This window comes from Hypanus sabinus, chromosome 9 (assembly GCF_030144855.1).
Source record: "Hypanus sabinus isolate sHypSab1 chromosome 9, sHypSab1.hap1, whole genome shotgun sequence".
NCBI classification, from domain to species: Eukaryota; Metazoa; Chordata; class Chondrichthyes; order Myliobatiformes; family Dasyatidae; genus Hypanus; species Hypanus sabinus.
This window is the reverse complement of record NC_082714.1, coordinates 76,257,437-76,278,445: the sequence shown is the minus strand read 5'-3', so window position 1 is coordinate 76,278,445 and position 21,009 is coordinate 76,257,437. Positions and strand designations below refer to the sequence as shown.

The 21,009-nt window shown below is 50.6% G+C and overlaps 1 protein-coding gene across 1 annotated transcript; it reads right to left on the bottom strand.

Annotated features, from left to right (window-relative positions):
- Positions 1-3,922: 3,922 nt before the first annotated feature.
- On the bottom strand, positions 3,923-17,669 carry LOC132399497 (ras-related protein Rab-11A-like). Its single transcript, XM_059979925.1, has 5 exons — positions 17,419-17,669; positions 11,440-11,635; positions 7,423-7,616; positions 4,875-4,955; positions 3,923-4,299 (listed from the first exon to the last, which is right to left on the bottom strand). The coding sequence occupies exons 1-5, from the start codon at positions 17,456-17,458 to the stop codon at positions 4,160-4,162; spliced, it is 651 nt and encodes a 216-aa protein (XP_059835908.1). The 5' UTR covers positions 17,459-17,669; the 3' UTR covers positions 3,923-4,159.
- Positions 17,670-21,009: the final 3,340 nt, after the last annotated feature.

Sequence of the window (21,009 nt, the reverse complement as noted above, 5' to 3'; positions counted from 1 at the left end):
AACAAGTTCGTTAGGCAAGATTTTCCCTTAAGGAAACCAAGTTGACTTTATCCTATCTTGTCCTATGTTCCCAAGTACTCCACAACCTCATCCTTGTCTCCAACCACTGAGGTTAACTAGTCTGCAATTTCCTTTCTGCTACCCTCCTCCTTTCTTAAAATAGTGGAGTGACATTTGCAATTTTTCAGTCATCTGGCATCATGCCAGAGCCCAAAGATTCTTCAAATGCCACCATAATCTCTAACACAACCTCTTTCAGAGCCCTAGGGTGCAGTTCATCTGGTCTGGGTAACTTACGCATCTTTAGTTCTTTCAGCTTTTTGAGCACCTACTCCCTTATAATAGCAACTTCACTCACTTCTCTTCCCTTGCACCCTTCAACATCTGGCACACTGCTTGTGTCTTCCACAGTGAAGACTGATGCAAAATACTCATTTAGTTCATCTGCTATCTCTTTGTCCCCTATTATTTCTTCAGCCTCATTTTCTAGAGATCCTGTATCCACTCTCATCTCTTATTTCTATATTCTTGCAAAATCTTTTTCCATCCACCTTGATATCATTTACTAGCTTGCTTTTGTATTTCATATTTTCCCTCCTGATTCTTTTAGTTACTTTCTATAGGTTTTTAAAATGCTTCCCAACCATCCATCTTCCTGCTAACTTTTGCTTTGTTGTATGCCCTCTCTTGCTTTTACTTCCCTTGTCAGTTACGGTTGTACTATTTTGTCATTTACGTTGTAATACATCCATCTTTGTTTTTTGAGTACATCAATCCTGCACTTCCATATTTTTCCCAGAAACTCACGCCATTGCTGCTCTGCTGTCATCCCTGCCAGCAGCTCCTTCTAGCTTACTTTGGCCAGCTTCTCTCATACCACTGTCATTTCCCTTACTCCACTGAAATACTGCCACATCAGACTTTACTTTCTCTCTGTCAAATTTTAACCATATTGTAATTATTACCTCTTAAGGGTTCCTTCACCTTAAGTTGCTTAATCATCTCCAGGTTCACTACATAACACCCAATAGCTGATCAGTAGGCTCAGTGACAAACCGCTCCAACAAGCCATTTCATAGGCGTTCAACAAATTCACTCTTGAGATCCTTTACCAACCCAATCTACCTGCACGTTGAGATCTCCATGGCTATCATTGTGCCCTTTTGATAGGACTATTTACCATTGTAATCTGTAGTCCACATCCCAGCTACTGTTTGGAGATCTGTGTATAACTGCCATTAGGATTCTCTTACCCTTGCAGTTTGTTAACTCAATCCACAATGATTCAACATCTTCCAGTCCTATGTCACAGCTTTCTGATGATTTGATGCCATTCTTTACCAGCAGAGCCACACCACCCCCTCTGCCCATCCTCACATTCCTTCGATGTGATGTGTAATCTTAAACTTTCAGCTCCTAACTACAACCATCCTTCAGCTATGATTCAGTGATGGCCACAACATCATACCTGACAATCTGTAAAGGCGAACAAGATCATCCACCTTCTCTCTCATTCTCTGTGTATTGAAATAAAACACTTTGAATGCTGCATTTGCCACCCTTTTGGATTCTGCATCCCTAATGCACTGATACTCACCCTGTTGGCTACAATTTTGTCCTATCATCTGCCTGCCCTTCCTGGCTGTACGCTATGTTTTTTTTTAAAAAAGCATCTGACCTATCCTGAGTCTCTTCACTCCAGTTCCCATCTCCCTGAAAAATGAGTTTTAAACCCTCCCCAACAGCTCTGACAAACTTGCCCGCAAGAATATGGGTTCCCCTGGGGTTCAGGTGCAACCTGTCCCTTTTGTATAGGTCACACTCCCCCATCCCAATGACACAAGAAACCAAAGCCCTGCCCCTGCACCAGCTTCTCAGCCACACATTCATCTGCCAAAACATCCTGTTTCTACCCTCACTGGCACATGGCACAGGCAGCAATCCAGAAATTACTACCCTGGAGGTCCTGCTTCTCGGCTTTCTGAATAGCTCTCTAAATTCCCTCTTCAGGACTTCTTTCTTTCCCTTCCTATGCCATTGGTACCAATATATACTGAGAATCTGACTGCTGTCCCTCCCCACCCAAAATGCTGTGGATGTAATCCTAGACTTCTTTGTCCCTGGCACTTGGGAGGTCACATACTATCTAGGTGTCCCGTTCATGTGCACAGAATCTCCTGTCTGTTCCTCTGACTATTGAGTCTCCTACTCCCCCAGCTACTCTCCTCCTGCAACTTAGGGATGACTTCTTCCCTGTAACTCTGAAGCCGTACAAGCTGAAGGTCATCCAGCAGCTGCTCCAGTTCCTTAACTGGGTCTTCAAGGAGCGGTACTTCACGCATTAGGGTTAGGGTTAGGTTGTTAGGGTTAGGGTTAGGGTTAGGGTTAGGGTACTTTCCATGGTTGCGGTTAGGGTTAGGGTTAGGGTTAGGGTACTTTCCATGGTTGCGGTACTTCACGCAGATGTAGTTCTCTGGGAGATGCCCCGCATTAGGGTTAGGGTTAGGGTTAGGGTACTTTCCATGGTTGCGGTTAGGGTTAGGGTTAGGGTACTTTCCATGGTTGCGGTTAGGGTTAGGGTACTTTCCATGGTTGCGGTACTTCACGCAGATGTAGTTCTCTGGGAGATGCTGGGTCTCCAACATCCGGCATGAAGAGCACACAACTGTCCTCTTCACATAGTTATTTGCTTCCATAGATGCTGCCTAAACTGCTGAGTTCCTCCAGAATTGACTGTGTGTTCCTTTACCATACCTTGGCCTGTATCTCCTCCATTGTCACTCCTTTCTCTCTTTGGGGTGAGTCCCCCAGCTCCTCACCTCCCACAATAAACCAAGCAATTTTCACAATCTCCATCAGATTCAAAAAGAGAGGGTTAAAGTTCAATGGAGATATGTAGGGCAAATTTTCTTTAATTACACAGTGGTGGGTGCCTGGAATGTGCTGCCAGGAGAGGTGGTGGAAACTAGCAGCACAGGAGTGTGCAAGAGAAGCTTTGGGAGGCAGCTGAGAGTGGGGAGGTCATGGCTAACATTCAGGGATGAGAGATTAGATTATTGGTTTAATTAGTTCCACACCCTTCCAATACTCACACCCCTTTGCCTCCTAGCACATTGATAATCATCAAGCTGTTTCCCCAACAAGGACAGCAGAATCTGCTGTTAGCAACACAGGGAGCAATATCCTCTCTTCGCGGCCACATTAATCCAGCTGGTCTCACCATACCGCAGATATTTTCTCCTATTGTCTCCCTCCCCCATTACTGCTTCAATACCGAAATCCAACCCAGTTTTGGGAAAGGTTGTCAGACAAACATGAACCATTTCTCTCTCCATAGATGCTGACTGACCTGCTGAGTGTTTCCAACATTTGGTTTGGATTTTGTCATTGAGGATTTAGCCCTCCCTTCTGTTCCAACACCTCACCCTCAGAGAGGGGAAGCAGATTCTCTCTCTACCCCTTTTCCAGCTCAATAATCAAACCCAAGGGAACCCTCCCCTCTTGAACCTTACAACCTGTCCAAACTCCAACGCAAAGAGTTAATGTCCTCGCAACTCTATCCCCACAGGCAGACACACTAACCAAGAGAGAACTGCTTGCATTGGATTTTAATGTGATATAATTTACTTACAATAAAATAAACATCTTTTACAAACAGGACAGGTACTGCACAGAAGAAACAGCTGACGGAACAAGAACCCTGCACCCTGGCTCTGGCTCATTGTCCGAACCCCAGGAGCATGACTGGAGTGTGAAACTGAAGGGACACATCACAGTGGAGAGTGAGAGGGAAGCGGGGCAGAGGAGGCATGTAGATACAGGTAGAGATTACAGTTGAGAGGGAGGGAGGAAACAAAAAGGGCAGAGAGCGAGGCGGGCATGAAGAGCAGAGAGGTAAGGAAAATATCCAAGGCAGAAAGAAGGGTGGGTGGGGCAGGGGGTGGCAAAATGGTAGATGATGGGAAGTAAACCTGTGGTCTCAGTGGGTCCTCCTGCCATGACCTGGGTTAAAGATGGCCAGTTTCCATGGTAACCCCCACCCCATCCTGTTCTTCGACTGGAATCATATATCCTTCCCTAGGCCCAGTGGTCCCACAGTGCAGACAGGTGGGGGTGAACAGGCAGGGAGGGAACAGAGCGATTGGCAGAGGGCATGGATCTATATGTCCTGGCAGCACTGGACTCTGCGACTCTTGTCCACAGGGGGTGGGGAGATGGCCACGATGTCCCGGCTGGGACCCAACTTCCATTCTTCTGGGTCCGCGGAGAACTGGCGCTGAGACACAATCCGGTAGATTTCTGGGAAGAGGGAGGAGGAGGTCAGTTAATCCAGGTGCTTCCCTTCCACCACCAAGCCACCCACCCGGGGTTTCCGGAAGACAGTCTCACTAACAGTCACAGCTGGTGGGGTGGGGGGACATATCAACAGGGCAAACTGCAGGGTAGTGGGGACAAATGGTGATAGCAGGGGATCAGTGGGCAGTATGGCCTCAGAGACAAGGCGGCAAAATGACAAGTGGACCCCTTACCACCTCTTCCCTCTGGCATCAAACAACAAGTAGACAGAATGGAAAAGAAGGCATATGGAATACTTGCCTTCATCAGATAGAAGAGATTACAAGGGTTCAACCCCCCACCACTGATGCAGCATGTCTGAGACCATGCCAGACTGCCCCCAGGTGTCCAGTTGCCTCCCAATAATGTGTTGGGGTTAATGCGTTAATTGGCCTCAGTGAACTGTCAAACGGTAAATGGATGACAGATGGGGACATGAAGGAGGAAAGTGGGGTGGGATGTTAAGCGGGTGATCAGAGTTAGCATACATGTGATGGGCCAAAGAGTCTTGAGGAGAGGGAGTAATGGAGGGTTCCTACCGTTGAGAAGGGTGTGGAAGGCTATCTCCACATTGGTGGAATCCAGGGCCGAGGTCTCAATGAACAACACGCGGCTCTTCTCTGCAGGAGAGGGGAAGTGTTAGTGGCCCTGCAAGTCCGCTGTCATTCCTCCAGGACCCCTCCCACAACCACCTCCCCACCTCACTCTCACACACTCAGGGTGCTGGGCTTCTGGAGGCTAGCAGAGACACGATGGGCAGACTAGATGACCTGGGCTGTCACTCCAAGGCTGATTTCCCAAGATCAGACTCAAGGCAGAGGGTAGAGGTGACATGCGGAGTCCGCACATTCTCCCGATAACCACACCACGTGCATTTCCCCTGGGGTGCTGCAGTTCCCTCCCACATCCCAATGACATGCCAAGTCAGTGGTTAATCACGTCCCTCCCCCTGCATAAAGGTAGAAACTGGGGACTGAAATGGGGGGGGTTCAGGTATAAACTGGGAGGGCCAAAGAGCCCACTCCCCTGTACATCCCTTCATCATTGCCTCCGATGACATCCCCTCCCTCCCCTTCATCATTCCCTCCGATGACATCCCCTCCCTCCCCTTCATCCCTCCCTCTGATGACATCCCCTCCCTCCACTTCATCCATCCCTAACTCTGATGACATCCCCTCTCTCCCCTTCATCCCTCCCTCTGATGACATCCACTCCCTCCCCTTCATCCCTCCCTCTGATGACATCCCCTCCCTCCCCTTCATCCCTCCCTCTGATGACATCCCCTCCCTCCTCTTCATCCCTTCATCATTCCCTCTGATGACATCCCCTCCCTCCCCTTCATCCCTCCCTCTGAAGACATCCCCTCCCTCCCCTTCATCCCTTCATCATTCCCTCTGATGACATCCCCTCCCTCCCCTTCATCCCTTCATCATTTCCTCCGATGACATCCCCTCCCTCCCCTTCATCCCTCCCTCTGATGACATCCCCTCCCTCCCCTTCATCCCTTCATCATTCCCTCTGATGACATCCCCTCCCTCCCCTTCATCCCTTCATCATTCCCTTTGATGACATCCCCTCTCTCCCCTTCATCCCTTCATCATTCCCTCCGATGACATCCCCTCCCTCCCCTTCATCCCTTCATCATTCCCTCTGATGACATCCCCTCCCTCCCCTTCATCCCTTCATCATTCCCTCTGATGACATCCCCTCCCTCCCCTTCATCCCTTCATCATTCCCTCCGATGACATCCCCTCCCTCCCCTTCATCATTCCCTCCGATGACATCCCCTCCCTCCCCTTCATCATTCCCTCTGATGACATCCCCTCCCTCCCCTTCATCCCTTCATCATTCCCTCCGATGACATCCCCTCCCTCCCCTTCATCATTCCCTCTGATGACATCCCCTCCCTCCCCTTCATCCCTTCATCATTCCCTCTGATGACATCCCCTCCCTCCCCTTCATCCCTTCATCATTCCCTCTGATGACATCCCCTCCCTCCCCTTCATCCCTTCATCATTCCCTCTGATGACATCCCCTCCCTCCCCTTCATCCCTTCATCCCTCCCTCCGATGACATCCCCTCCCTCCCCTCCCTCCCTTCATCATTCCCTCTGATGACATCCCCTCCCTCCTCTTCATCCCTCCCTCTGATGACATCCCCTCCCTCCCCTTCATCCCTTCATCATTCCCTCCGATGACATCCCCTCCCTCCCCTTCATCCCTTCATCATTCCCTCCGATGACATCCCCTCCCTCCCCTTCATCCCTTCATCATTCCCTCTGATGACATCCCCTCCCTCCCCTTCATCCCTCCCTCTGATGACATCCCCTCCCTCCCCTTCATCCCTCCCTCCGATGACATCCCCTCCCTCCCCTTCATCCCTTCATCATTCCCTCTGATGACATCCCCTCCCTCCCCTTCATCCCTTCATCATTCCCTCTGATGACATCCCCTCCCTCCCCTTCATCCCTTCATCATTCCCTCTGATGACATCCCCTCCCTCCCCTCCCTCCCTTCATCATTCCCTCTGATGACATCCCCTCCCTCCCCTTCATCCCTTCATCATTCCCTTTGATGACATCCCCTCTCTCCCCTTCATCCCTTCATCATTCCCTCCGATGACATCCCCTCCCTCCCCTTCATCCCTTCATCATTCCCTCTGATGACATCCCCTCCCTCCCCTTCATCCCTTCATCATTCCCTCCGATGACATCCCCTCCCTCCCCTTCATCATTCCCTCTGATGACATCCCCTCCCTCCCCTTCATCCCTTCATCATTCCCTCCGATGACATCCCCTCCCTCCCCTTCATCATTCCCTCTGATGACATCCCCTCCCTCCTCTTCATCCCTCCCTCTGATGACATTCCCTCCCTCCCCTTCATCCCTTCATCATTCCCTCTGATGACATCCCCTCCCTCCCCTTCATCCCTCCCTCCGATGACATCCCCTCCCTCCCCTCCCTCCTCTTCATCCCTCCCTCTGATGACATCCCCTCCCTCCCCTCCCTCCTCTTCATCATACCCTCTGATGACATCCCCTTCATCCCTTCCTCATTGCCTCTGATGATGCCCCCTTTGCCCACAGCACCTGCGAATGTCCTGGCCTCCTCAGTGGGCACCGCCCGCATGTGCCTCAGGTCACTCTTGTTGCCGACCAACATGACCACAATGCTGGGGTCAGCGTGGTCTCGCAGCTCCCACAGCCACCGCTCCATGTTCTCGTACGTCAGGTGCTTTGCAATATCGTACACCAGGAGTGCCCCCACTGCCCCCCGGTAATATCTGGTGGAGACAGGGGGAAGAGACATCACGAACAAGAAGGGCACGAGATATTTCCTCCTGAGGTCTGTGAACCCGGGGGAATCAGGCAAAGAAGCTGAAGCCAAACTATTTGAGATTATGGTGGGGGGGTGGAGGTGGAGTCACTCCTGGGGACAGGGGAATGAGGGGAGACAACTGGATTGAAGGGACTGAATCAGCAGAGTCAAGTGCTGGGCTAGGCTCACAGGGTGGTACAGCCTCCACCTGCTGCCATCTGTGTTCGTGCTGCTTGCTGAATCCCGTCCACACGATAGGAAGGGTGTGCAGAGGACATTCCTCAGGACTTTGCATGGGACAGAGTGTTTCCGATAGAAGGTGGAAATGGGAGGAATTGGGACCATTCTCCCTGGAGAGGAGGCTGATGAGGGAGGTGGACAGAGTTACAAGGGGAGAAGACATGGTGGAGAGTGGGAAATGTTTCCCCAGGCAGTGTTTTGAGAGAAGGGGAATGAGATTTTAGTGGGGATCCAAGAAAGATTGTATCTCTCCCCCAGAGGGGCGTGGAATCTGGAATCGCTGCCTGAAGGGGAGGAGGAGGAGATTCCTTGTTGCAGAGAGGTCCGAAACTGAAGGAGATAAGACAGCAAGGTAAAGGTGGGGGAGAGTGGAAGGGATCTGGAGGGTGAATTTTTCCCCAGGGGAGGGTGTTTGGAATCTGGGATGCACTGTCTGAAAGGGTGGGGGGGAGCAGCGACGCTCACAGTAATGTAGTATCTGCATGAGTGTTTGACTCAGCAAGACAGAGAGGGCGGATTGATCGTGGTGGGCAATGGGATAGAGGCCGTTTCTGTGCTGCAGAGGCTTACCCAGCTGGGAAGGATGTCTACCATGTCCCCCACCGACCTGCTCTCACTCCACCAGGAGCTGGACTGACCGCCTTCTCATCCTTCCCTGCTGCCCCTTATTCGTTACCTGACCCTCCCATCTGCTGTTCTGATTGGCCAGAGAATGACCAATCAGAGAACGGTTTGACCTCAGCACCCTGCACCGACTCCTTCCAGTACTGGAATGAGCTGCCAGAGGAAGAGGTTGAGGTGGGTACAAATGCAACATTTAAGAGGCATTTGGATAGGTATTTGGAGGGGAGGGGCTTGCAGGCTTATGGGCCACATACAGGCAACCAGAACTAGCAGGGAGGACACTGTGGTACCGGCCAGAATGGACCAGTTGGACCAAAGGGCCTATTGTTTTGCTTTGTGACCCAAATGCTCCATGACACCTCCCTCCGATGCACGCCACCCCCCCCCCCCCACCATGTCTCCCACCAACCCTCTTGGAAGCAGTGGGTGACCTGTGCCCAGAGCACCTAGGGTAGGCAGCACTATAGGTCCATCACCTTCTGCCCTCCCCTTCCCCTCCCACCCCAACCAGAGGAAACATCACCACCAAACTAACACAGCAATATTCCTCCACACCCCCACTCCCCAAATACTGCTTGGCCTGCTGGGACATCCAGTGTCCCGGTCCAGATGCGGATGTCTCAGCTCTTCTGCGACAACTACCCTGTTCCATTGGGTCCTCTCATTCTAAGCTCATGGTCTCCCTCACAGCAGAGACCCCTTGTCCAAGAGATTGACCCGCTGAAAGAATGGTTGTCCAATGGAGACAATGGAATTTGATGAACATTGAAAGGCATCTCCACCACCTTTATGTTGTGAAAGGGCCGTTGTCTTGGCAACTTGCTCTTCAATCCCCACTGACCGCTTCGCCCTACACCTCCCTTCGGAAACTTCCCATCCAGTGAGGGGGAGTGTATTGGGGGGGGGGGGGGGAGAAGAGTGCCGGTCAGCTCACGGGGACCCAAAGAGCTGAGAGTGATGGACTTGTAGTTCACACAGCCCCAGAACTGCAGCCGGTGCTCCCAGCGCAGACAGCATGGTCAGTCCTGAACTTCCCATGTCTCCACCCCCTCCTCCCTCACCCCCCCATGCCTCCTCAAGGCAAGATTGTGGGACAGATTGAGAGGCGCAGGAGAGTGCTCATGCTGGAACCTGGAGCTCAGACAGCGTCTGCGAGGGGGAAATGGAAAGTCATCCTTTCTGGCCAAGTTGCTTCATCCAGGCTGCAAGGGTAAGAGGGGAGTTAGATGATGCAAACGGGGCAAGTGACGTGTGGATCCTCATGGGGAGGAGAGAGGGGGAGCAGTGACAGAGGGCAGGTGATTCTGACAGGTTGCATCACTGTCTGGTAAGGAGGCGCCAATGAACGGGATCAGAGTGATGTAGACTCAATGAGCCCCATCGCGGGCTCAACCCTCTCCCTCCATCAAGGTCACCTTCAAGGCGATGCCTCAAAAGGGACCCCCCGAGTAACCCACTCATTTCACCAGCTCTGACAACGGGGTCAGGGACTCCCCCTACTTCCTCGCCAATCCTTGGCATCTCCACATTGGCTGAGACCCTCCAAACCAAAGTGTTTGGTGTTTATCCCCCCTCCCCTGTCACAGTATCACCTACTGAGTGTTTCTGGCGTGTTCTGGTTCAGCTTGCCAGTGAGCAGTGGAGGGCGGTGAGGGTGAATGGAGGGAGTTGGGCATCAGGAGCACGAACGGAGGAGAATTAAGGACTTGGGTTGAACAGTCGATCTCCTCAGACATGTTGAAATTTTATTCCATCATAACCTGTCGCTGGGAAAACTGGGTCACCATGGATACCTACAGGTAACCCGAGCCCCTTGTCACCGCGCCCAGTAACAGGATACGGGGAGAACACACCCGCGTGTGCAACCCTGCCTCCAGGTGACCCTGGCATTCTGCACTGATCGGGGAGGGTGGGAGAGAGAGGGCCACAGTTTACCAGAGACCCCACTCTCACAGCTGTATGAGGGGTTAATTTATAGTGATGTACATATTCATGAGGGGATTAGACAGGGTGGATACACACAGACGTTCTTGCAGGGTTCGGAAATCAAGAACTATAGGGCACAGGGTTAAGGTGAGAGGGAAGGTTTGAAAGGGGCCCAAAGAGGCAATGTCTTCACCCAAAAGGAGTTCCCAGGGGAAGTGGTTGAAGCAGCTACATTAACACATTTAAAAGACACCTGGACAGGTACACAGATAGGAAAGGTTTAGAGGGATACGGACAGGTACACAGATAGGAAAGGTTTAGAGGGATATGGACAGGTACACGGATAGGAAAGGTTTAGAGGGATACGGACAGGTACACAGATAGGAAAGGTTTAGAGGGATACGGATGGGTACACGGATAGGAAAGGTTTAGAGGGATACGGACAGGTACACGGATGGGAAAGGTTTAGAGGGATATGGACAGGTACACGGATAGGAAAGGTTTAGAGGGATACGGACAGGTACACAGATGGGAAAGGTTTAGAGGGATACGGATGGGTACACGGATAGGAAAGGTTCAGAGGGATACGGACAGGTACACGGATAGGAACGGTTTAGAGGGATACGGACAGGTACACGGATGGGAAAGGTTTAGAGGGATATGGACAGGTAAACGGATAGGAAAGGTTTAGAGGGATACGGACAGGTACACAGATGGGAAAGGTTTAGAGGGATACGGATGGGTACACGGATAGGAAAGGTTCAGAGGGATATGGGCTAAATGTGGGCATTGGGACTGGCCTGGATGGAAATCTTTGTCAGCATGGACCTGTTGGACTGAAGAGCACGTTTTTGTGCTGTATGACTGTGACCATCTGGGGATAAGGCAGAGAGTGGTGCTGAGGCAGAGTGGAGGGACCGGGGCGAGGGCTTGTGGTGAGGGGGTGAGGCAGAGTGGAGGGGCTGGTTTTGTGGAGGGCAGTTCTGTTGTTCACTCACGCTGAGGTGATGGCTCGATACCGCTCCTGCCCTGCTGTGTCCCAGATCTGAGCCTTGATGGTCCGGTTTTGGAGCCGGACACTGCGGGTGGCGAACTCCACGCCGATGGTGCTCTTGGTCTCCAGGCTGAACTCATTGCGGGTGAAGCGGGACAGTAGGTTGCTCTTCCCTACCCCGGAATCGCCGATCAGCACCACTACAGTGGATGGGCAAGAGGTCAGGAACTTGGCTGCACTCAGACAACCCTCCACCCCCTCAGCCACTCCGGACCTTCACCCTGAGAGGTGTGCCCATCAAGGGAAACCGCCCCTCCACAGTGGGAGGAATGCCCACCACAGACCTCAGCCTCGAGGGAGAAACCCCTTACCCTCTTCAACTTTCTAGTACTAGTAGGCCCAACGCTAACAGCAGGTTTGCCTGTTCCCATAGCCCAAAACACCCTTACCTCCCCCAGACACTGATGGGCTGCTTGTGTGGTCTGGCCATGCCAAGCTGGCCTGCAATTCGATTGGCTGCTGTGGGGGATTTGGGTGGGGGGGGGGGGGTGCAAAATGGGGAGAGGACCTTATGGTCACCGTCCACTTGGGTGTGTGTGCGCAGAATGCCACCCTCTCCGCCCCCTCAGTATCCTGACCCCAGAGAGCGTGCCCTCCCCCAGCGGCAGGCCAGATCAGCGGTGCAATCCCCCAGAAGCTGGGGTCAGGCCCACGTCCCACAGGGCATGGTGTGGCTCTCAGACACTGGGCTTCACCAGAGTAGGGTCCCCACTGCACATTCTGGGCCAGGTCAGCAGCTACAGGATGGGGCCCAGAACCGTCTCAGTTTCGGAGGAACAGGCCCTTCAGTCCAACGTACTGACCCATCTGGACTCGTCCCATTTGCCTGCACTTGGTTCATGTTCATCTCAATCTTTCCATGCATTTGACCGAATGCCTTTTGAATGCTGTTAATGTACTTGCCTCGACAACTTCTGGGTGAAAAATTTGTCCCCCACATCCCCTGTAACACTTACCCCTTCCATCCCCTTTCAAACTTCGATAGACATGGAGTGATTAGGAATAATCAACAAGGCTTTGTTTGTGGCAAATTGTGTGTAACCAATCTTACAGAGTTTTCCAAGGAAGTTACCAGGAAAGTGGATGAAGGCAAGGCAATGGATATTGCCTACATGGACTTTAGCAAGGCACTTGACAAGGTTCCACATGGGAGGCTGGTCAAGAAGGTTCAGTTGCTTGGCATTCAAGATGGGGTAGTAAATTGGATTAGACATCGGCTTTGTGGGAGAAGCCAGAGAGTGTAGTAAGTGGCTGGGTCCAATACTGATTGTCATCTATATCAATGATCTGGATGATAAGGTAGTTAACTGGATTAGCAAATTTGTGGATGCCACCAGTGATGAAGTGACCATCAGAGTTTATAGCAGGATCTGAATGGGCTGAAAATGGCAGATGGAATTTAATGCAGACAAGTGTGAGGTGTTGCACTTTGAATGGACCATCCAGAGCAGGCCTTGCACTGAGGAGTGTGGTAGAATAAAGGGATCTGGGAATAATTCCTTGAAAGTTGTGGCATGGGTAGATAGTGTCATAAAGAAAACTTTTGGCACATTCGGCTTTCATAAATCTAAGTATTGAGTACAGGATGTCATGTTGAAGTTGTCCAAGACATTGTTGAGGCCTAATTGTGTGCAGTTTTGGTCACCTACCCAGAGGAAGGATGTAAACAAGGTTGAAAAAGTGCCCAGAAAATTTACAAGGACGTTGCTGGGACTAGAGGACCTGAAAGATTGAATAGGATAGGACTTCATTCCTTAGAACAGAGAAGATTGAGAGGAGGTTTAACGGAGGTATACAAAACTTTGGGGGGGTATAGATAGGGTAAATGCAAACAGACTTTTTCCACTAAGGTTGGGTGGGACCACAATGGATAAAGGTGAAAGGTGAAAAGTTTAAGGGAACATGAGGGGAAACTTCTCATTTGTTTGACCCACTCCCATCGGGGAGGAGGCTACGTAGGATCCACCAGGATCACCAGACTCAAAAACAGTTACTTTCCCCAGTAAGGCTGATTAATACCTCCACCCAGCAACCCACCTCTCCACACCCCCTCACCAACCCATCCACAACCACTACTTTACCATTTCCTGTCAGAGTCACGTCATGTACAGACACTCCTGTGCCTAGCATCACTTTCTGGGCATACAATCAATTTACATCAGCTCCCTTATGTATCCACTTATTATGTTTTTGTTAGTATTGTGTTTTATTGTGCTGCATTGGATCATGTACATGAAACAATCTTGAATTCTGCAATGTCACCCCTCAGCCTCCTTCGCTCCAAGGAACACAGTCTCAGTTTTTCTTTACAACTGAAGACCTCCAGCCCCAGTAACATCCTTGCGAATCTTTCCTCCAGCTGCGTCACATCCTTTCTCTAGTCGGGTGACCCAAGCTACGCAAAAGTTTTCTACACTCATAACATGGCATCCCAACTCCCACTCTTGTACTCAGTGCCTTGACTGATGATACCAAATGCCAGCTTCGCTGTTGTCTACCTGTATCACCATTTTCAAGGATCCGTAGAATTGAACAGAAGATCTCCCTATTTCTCAGAACACCTCATTGTGAGTCCCACCCATAATTTTACTCAGTGCATCACTTTGCCAGTACAGATTCAACCCGGCATTGCTCTGCTGACTAATCTGGTCAGTGACACGGCAGGTAATGCCGCTGCATCACCGCTCAGAGAGATGGTTCAATCCTGACCTCTGCTACTCTGTGTGTGGACTTTGCACCTTCTCCTTGTGGCCATGTGGGTTTCTCCCAGGGTGCTCCAGTTCCCTCGCACATCCCAAAGATGTGCAGGGTCAGTAGGTAAATTGGCTGCTGTAAAATGCCTCCTCCCCCTTGGTGCGAGGGTGAGGTGGAGAATCTTGAGGAATTAGTGGGAATAAGGGAATCGGTGTAAATAGGTGGTTTGGGGTCAGCACGGACTGTGTGTGATGAGGGGCCTGTTCTTAGGCAAACTTTCTCAATCGTTCTCCATTATTAATGCCCTATAAACTGCAATAACCTGCACTGCACTGCACCCCCCCCCCCAACTCCCAACACTAACTTTCACATCACCTGCAAACTTCCAAATCACATTCACCATATTTGATTCAACATTGGCTTCAGAGAATGGTACCAGACGATTATTACCCTGACTGGAGGCCAATGTCTACTGGTGTGTGGCAGGGATCAGTGCTGGGTCTATCATTGTTTGTTGTCAATATTAATAACGTGGTAAACTAGATGAGCAAGTTTGTGGAAGACACCAAGACTGAAGGTGTCAAGGAATGCTATCAAATTTTGCAAAGTGATCTAGACCAGATGGAAAAATGGGCTAAGAAATGGAAGGTGGAATCAAAGAGTGAGGTGTTGCACTTTGGTAGGGCAAACCAGGGCAAGACAGTGAACGATGCAACTCTGAGGGCCACAATAGAACTAAACAATTTGGGAATATGGATCCATAATTACTTGCAAGTGGGATCACAGATGGATCTAACATTGGCCTTCCTGAACCAGGGCATTTAGTACAGGAGATGGACTGTTACTTTGCAGCTGTGGAAGACATTGCTGGGGACAAATTTAAGAGTATTGTGTGTAGATCTGATCACCTTCCTGTAGGAAAGATATTAATAATAAAATTTACAAGGATGTTGATGGGACTCAAAGACATGGAGATACAGGGAAACATTGAATAGGTCAGGACTTTATTCCTTGGAGATCAGGGGACTGAAGGAAAGGGTTTCTTATAGAGGTGTACAAAATCATGAGGGGTCATGCAAGCAGACTTTCACCCCTCCCCTCAAATTGGATGAAAATAGTACCTAATCATCATAGGCTTAGAGTGTGAGGTGAATTAATTAGGGGGAACCTGAGGGAGAATTTCTCCACTTAGAGCAGGAGTTCCCAACCTTTATGCTATGGACCCCTACCATTAACTGAGGACCTCTGGTGCAGGGAACAAAGTCCTAACCTACTCAACCTTTCACTATGTGCCACTGAGAACAAACCCAGACTGTCCAGTCTCTCCTTATAACCACTGCCGTCCATTCCAGGAAAGACCCCCATGAATCTGTCCCACACTCTATCACTCCCATATTCTTCCTACAGAGTGGGCTGCAAGTTGAGAAGCCCTGACTTGGAGGGAGGTGCAAGCATGGAATAAGGTGCCAATGGAGGTGGTAGAGGTGGTTCAGTTAACAGAAGTTTAGATAGGTATATGGATGGGAGTGATATGGAGGGCTGTTGTCTAGGTGCAGGTAGATGGGACCAGGCAGATAATAATTGGGCATGGACCATATTTCTGTGCTTTAGTGCTCTACAAAACAGCGAGACCCCCCCCCCCCCAAGAAACTGATCACTCTGGGACACCCCAGTCACAAAAACACATGGAGCACTCTGCAATTCTGGTTACCACTCTGCAGAATATGGGAGCAGGAGAGATTCACCATGTCTTTGCTGATCAGAGAGACTGGACAGGCAGGGTTTGCTGTCAGAGGGGGTGAATTGGAGGTCTACAGCACATTACAGGCCCTTTGGCCCACAATACTGATATTTATCTTTAATGGTCTTGCAGAGAAAGGTTGAACAGGTTCAGGCTTTATTCCCTGGAGCAGAGGAGACTGCGGGGAGATTTAAAATCATGAGGGATACAGGTAGGGTCTTGCCACTAAGATTGGGTGAGACGAGAACTAGGGTCCATAGATTAAGGGTAAAAGGTGAAATATTTAAGGGGAACTCAGAGGGTGGTGCGGGCGGTGGATGCGGAGATGCGGATTCAATTTCAACTTTTCGGTCCAGGTGTGGGTCGATGGGACTAGGCAGAGTAACAGTTCGGTATGAACTAAGTGGACCCGTTTCTGTGCAGCCGCGCTTTCTGACTCCACATACAGTCTCTTTCCCGGGACACTGGAGTCTGGAACTAACCGCCGCAGGTTTACGGTGAGAGGGGAGAGGTTTCATACACTGGGTGATGGATGCATGGATCCAATTGCCAGAGTAAGTGGAGGGGAGAAAGATAATGTAGTAATGATAACATTTAAAGGCACTTGGACAGGAGCTTGGAAAGGTGAGGCGCGACGGGAGCCAAAGTCAGACGAAGAGCGGGTGTGTAGTCCCTCTGCAGGAGAATCCTGGATGTGGAGACGGCAGCACACGTTAGGCCGGAGCAACACACACTTGGTACGGCAGACGGCCCGAAAGTCAGCCGCACGCTTACACCATCTCCCCAACCGGAGGCTCCGTGACCAGCAAAGCGTGGGGTGGGCGGGTCTCGCTGTTTTATAGCGCACTAAAGCTCTATAAAGAGAAGAGTGAGGCAGAGGTTCGGACCCTACGGTCGTTGTGTACACACACACACCGGTAAGGACGGACCGGGAAAACTTACCCGTAAACCCTGAGGGAAGAGATGGTGGGGTAGAGTAGAGAGAGGGAGATAGAGTTAAGAACAGTGAGGGGACAGGACGTTTTCCCGGGAGATGGGTGTAAGCATATAGGAACAAACCGGGGGGGGGGGGGGTGAAAGAGGTAGGGACAAACCGAGCGGACTCATCCTTGAACAGTTAGTGACTGGGAGAGGGGGTCGGGGTGGGAGTAAGGAGAGGAGGGGGACGGTACGTTGCTCCTGGGGTGGGGCCAGGAGGTAGGGACATACCGGGCCGATTCATCCTTAAACAGGTAACGAACGGGAAAGGGGACAGCCTTCCCACTCCTCGCCCTTGAACAGGAGTCACGAAGAGGGTGATGGCCGAGAGGATGGATACCTGTGTCTGGGTGGAGGTGGTCCTGGGACTCACTCGTGAACAGATGCTCACGGGGAGGGAATTGTGATTTACCCTTAAAGCTGGTCATGGCTGGGGCGGGCATCTATCCCGGTGGATGAGGGAGGGACCCTATCCCGACATTGATAATAGGCAGGTGAGCACAGACTCACCCTTAAACAGGTAGTCATACTCGTCCTCCTTGCCTCCCATCGTCGCCACTCAGACTCACCCCGTCAGGCTCCGCTCCAATTTCTCCTCTCCTCGCTGCTCCACTCTACCAATGAGCGGAGACCTGGATCGAACGACCAATGGAAGTCGGGCATCTCGGAGTGAACAATCCGAGATATGGAATCTGCCCCGGCCACTTCAGACACGCCTAGCGGACCAACCGGTGTGAAACCCCCCCAGGACATGGAGCCGGGGCACGTGACCCAACCAGGTGGCGAAACTAGTTGGGAAGGTGCTCCTGAGCTGGGGGGGGGGGGGTGCAGAGGGAGGTCCCGGGACTGATTGACCAATCCCGCGACAGAACGTCTCAGACTAACCAATCCGGCGTGTGCCAAATTTGGAGTCTAAACCTTCCCGGGACAAAATGCCTCAGTACAATCCGGGAAACAAGCAGGCAAGAGATCAACCAGTTCCGGACTCAGTCCTTGGACAGACCAAATCCAGAACAGACAAATCCCGGGACAAGATACTGACAGAAGTGCGTAGGTAGTCAGACACTCTGAAAGTCAGAGGCCGGTTATAAAATTGGTCATCAATTGGGAGGACGGAATTGGTGAAGTCTCCAGTTTGGGATGGATTACAAATGAATAAGCATAGTTTAATGTGGACTGTGTTCCCTTTCTATCAATCACCCACGGCTCTCCGCTGTGGCTGAGTTGGTTCTGCGGGAAAAGGTCACGGTGAGGAGTGAGCGTTCCTCAGTGGCACCGGAAGCGCAACAAGGCAGATTCTTGCATATCTACACGGTGTTTGAAAAGGTCCCGTGACGGGTCTTTCAAGTGTTTCTCTTTATATTCTCAAGTTTCAGGTGACTAATAAGATGATCAAAGTATCAGTATTGGTGTCTGAGATGGTTGCTATCATTTTAACCTTGGAAAGCGCCTCCTGATGACGTACTTCAGTGCTTTGATTGGTTCCCAATTAAAACAGCTACTTGAAATTGTAGGCCAGTCTTCTTGAGATTGGAAAACATCTGTTGAGGCTGCAGGGTCCGGCCTGCTTATAAATTTCACAGGGGTTCCTGCCCACGCTGGGGTGGAAGGAAGATGCGGTGACAGACATTCCTGCCAAACAATCACTTAAAATTAAGGATATAAATGTGGTGGCGCCTTGGCATAAGACCGAAGTGAAAGCCATTACTAAAAGGTCTGTTCAATTATTGTGGCAACACCGTTAGGTTAAGGAACAGAACTCAACTGGGAGATGGGTATGAAAGGAGAGAAGTTACACTTACACATTAAATGCTGGACAAACCAGGCTGAATAACTCCCTCGTCACCACCTCCTCCCATAGATGCTGCCTGGCCTGCTGTGTTCCACCAGCATTTTGTGTGTGTTGCTTGTATTTCCAGCATCTGCAGATTTCCTCGTGTTTTCCTTCCCTTCCTGTCAGATTTCACCATCTTCAGTCCTTCATCACTTCCACCAATCATCTCCCAGCCTGTCACTGTTCCCCATCCCCCTCCCACCTGTTTCCCCAATCACCTCCCAGCCTGTCACTGTTCCCCCATCCCCCCACCTGTTCCACCAATCACCTCCCAGCCTGTCACTGTTCCCCCATCCCCCCACCTGTTCCACCAATCACCTCCCAGCCTGTCACTGTTCCCCCATCCCCCCACCTGTTCCACCAATCACCTCCCAGCCTGTCACTGTTCCCCCATCCCCCTCCCACCTGTTCCACCAATCACCTCCCAGCCTGTCACTGTTCCCCCAATCACCTCCCAGCCTGTCACTGTTCCCTCATTCCCCCCCCCACCTGTTCCACCAATCACCTCCCAGCCTGTCACTGTCCCCCCATCTCCCTCCCACCTGGTTCCACCAATCACCTCCCAGCCTGTCACTGTTCCCCCCATCCCCCTCCCAATATTCCACCAATCACCTCCCAGCCTGTCACTGTTCCCCCCCCATTCCCCTCCCACCTAGTTCCACTAATCACCTCCCAGCCTCTGTCACTGCCCCCCCACCCCATTTTCCTATAAACCCCTCACCTGGATCCTCATAGTGTCCTGACCCAAAATATCAACTGTCCACCTCCTTCCATAGGTACTGCCTGACCCACTGAGTCCCTCCAGCATTTGGTGTGTGTGTATTGCAATGAAAAACTTATTTGCAGCACCATCACAAGCAAAGTGTGTCAAATACACAACATTCATAAGAAAACTATAAATTAAACATAAATCATACGCAATCTTTACAAGAAAGAACAGGACTAGAACAAAAACAAAGTGCATATACTGAGGTAGTGATTGGGGTTGTACCGGTCGGTTCAGGAACCAAATGATTGAAGGGAGGTCGCTGTTCCTGAACCTGGTAGTGTGGGTCAAGTCAAGTCAAGTGACTTTTATTGTCATTTCAACCATATCTGCTGGTACAGTACATAGTAAAAATGAGACAACGTTTTTCAGGACCATGGTGTTACATGACACAGTACAAAAACTAGACTGAACTACATAAAAAACAACACAGAGAAAGCTACACTAAACTACAGACCTACACAGGACTGTGTAAAGTGCACAAAACTTTAGGCTTCTGTACCTCCTGCCTGATGGGAGCTGTGAGAAGGTAGCATGGCCCAGAAAGCATTCCTTTCAGCTTCACACTTCATCCCCCTTCCCCCTTACCTGGTCTCACCTGTCACCTGCCAGCTTGTACTACTTCCCCTCATCCCACCCACACCTTATTGTGGCCTCTGCCCCCTTCCATTTCAACGCAGTGAGGTAAAGAACAAATAATAATGTAAAAAGCACAATATAAATCCATAAGCTAGCTTATATATATGGATTAATTGTACGTAATAACAAACACACTCAAAGCTGTAGTGTGGAGAGCATTCTGAGAGGCTGCATCACCGTGTGGTATTGGTGGGGGGGGGGGGGGGGGGGAGGGCTACTGCACAGGACCAGAAGAAGCTGCTAAGGGTTGAAGGTTTACTCGGCTCCTTCTTGGGTACTGGCCTACAAAGTACCCAGGACATCTTCAGGGAGTGGTGTCTCAGAAAAACAGCGTCCATTATTAAGGACCCCCAGCAACCAGGGCATGCCCTTTTCTCACTGTTACCATCAGGTAGGAGAATTGAATTGTATCGATTTTATTTCTTACATCCTTCATATACATGAGGAGTAAAGATCTTTACATTATGTCTCCGTCTAAATGTGCAATGTGCAATTTATAGTAATTTATAATAAATAATATGTACAACAGGACTGTCAATATAACATAGAAATACAATTGTATCAGCATGAATTAATCAGTCTGATGGCCTGGTGGAAGAAGCTGTCCCGGAGCCTATTAAGCCTGGCCATTATGCTGCAGCACCGTTTCCTGGATGTTAGCAGCTGGAATAGACTGTAGTTGGGGTGACTCAGGTCCCCAATTATGCTACAGGCCCTTTTTACACACCTGTCCTTGTAAATGTCCTGAATCATGAGAAGTTCACATCTCCAGATGCGCTGGGCTGTGCGACCACTCTCTGCAGAGTCCTGCGATTGAGGGAGGTACAATTCCCATACCAGGCAGTGATGCAGCCGGTCAGGA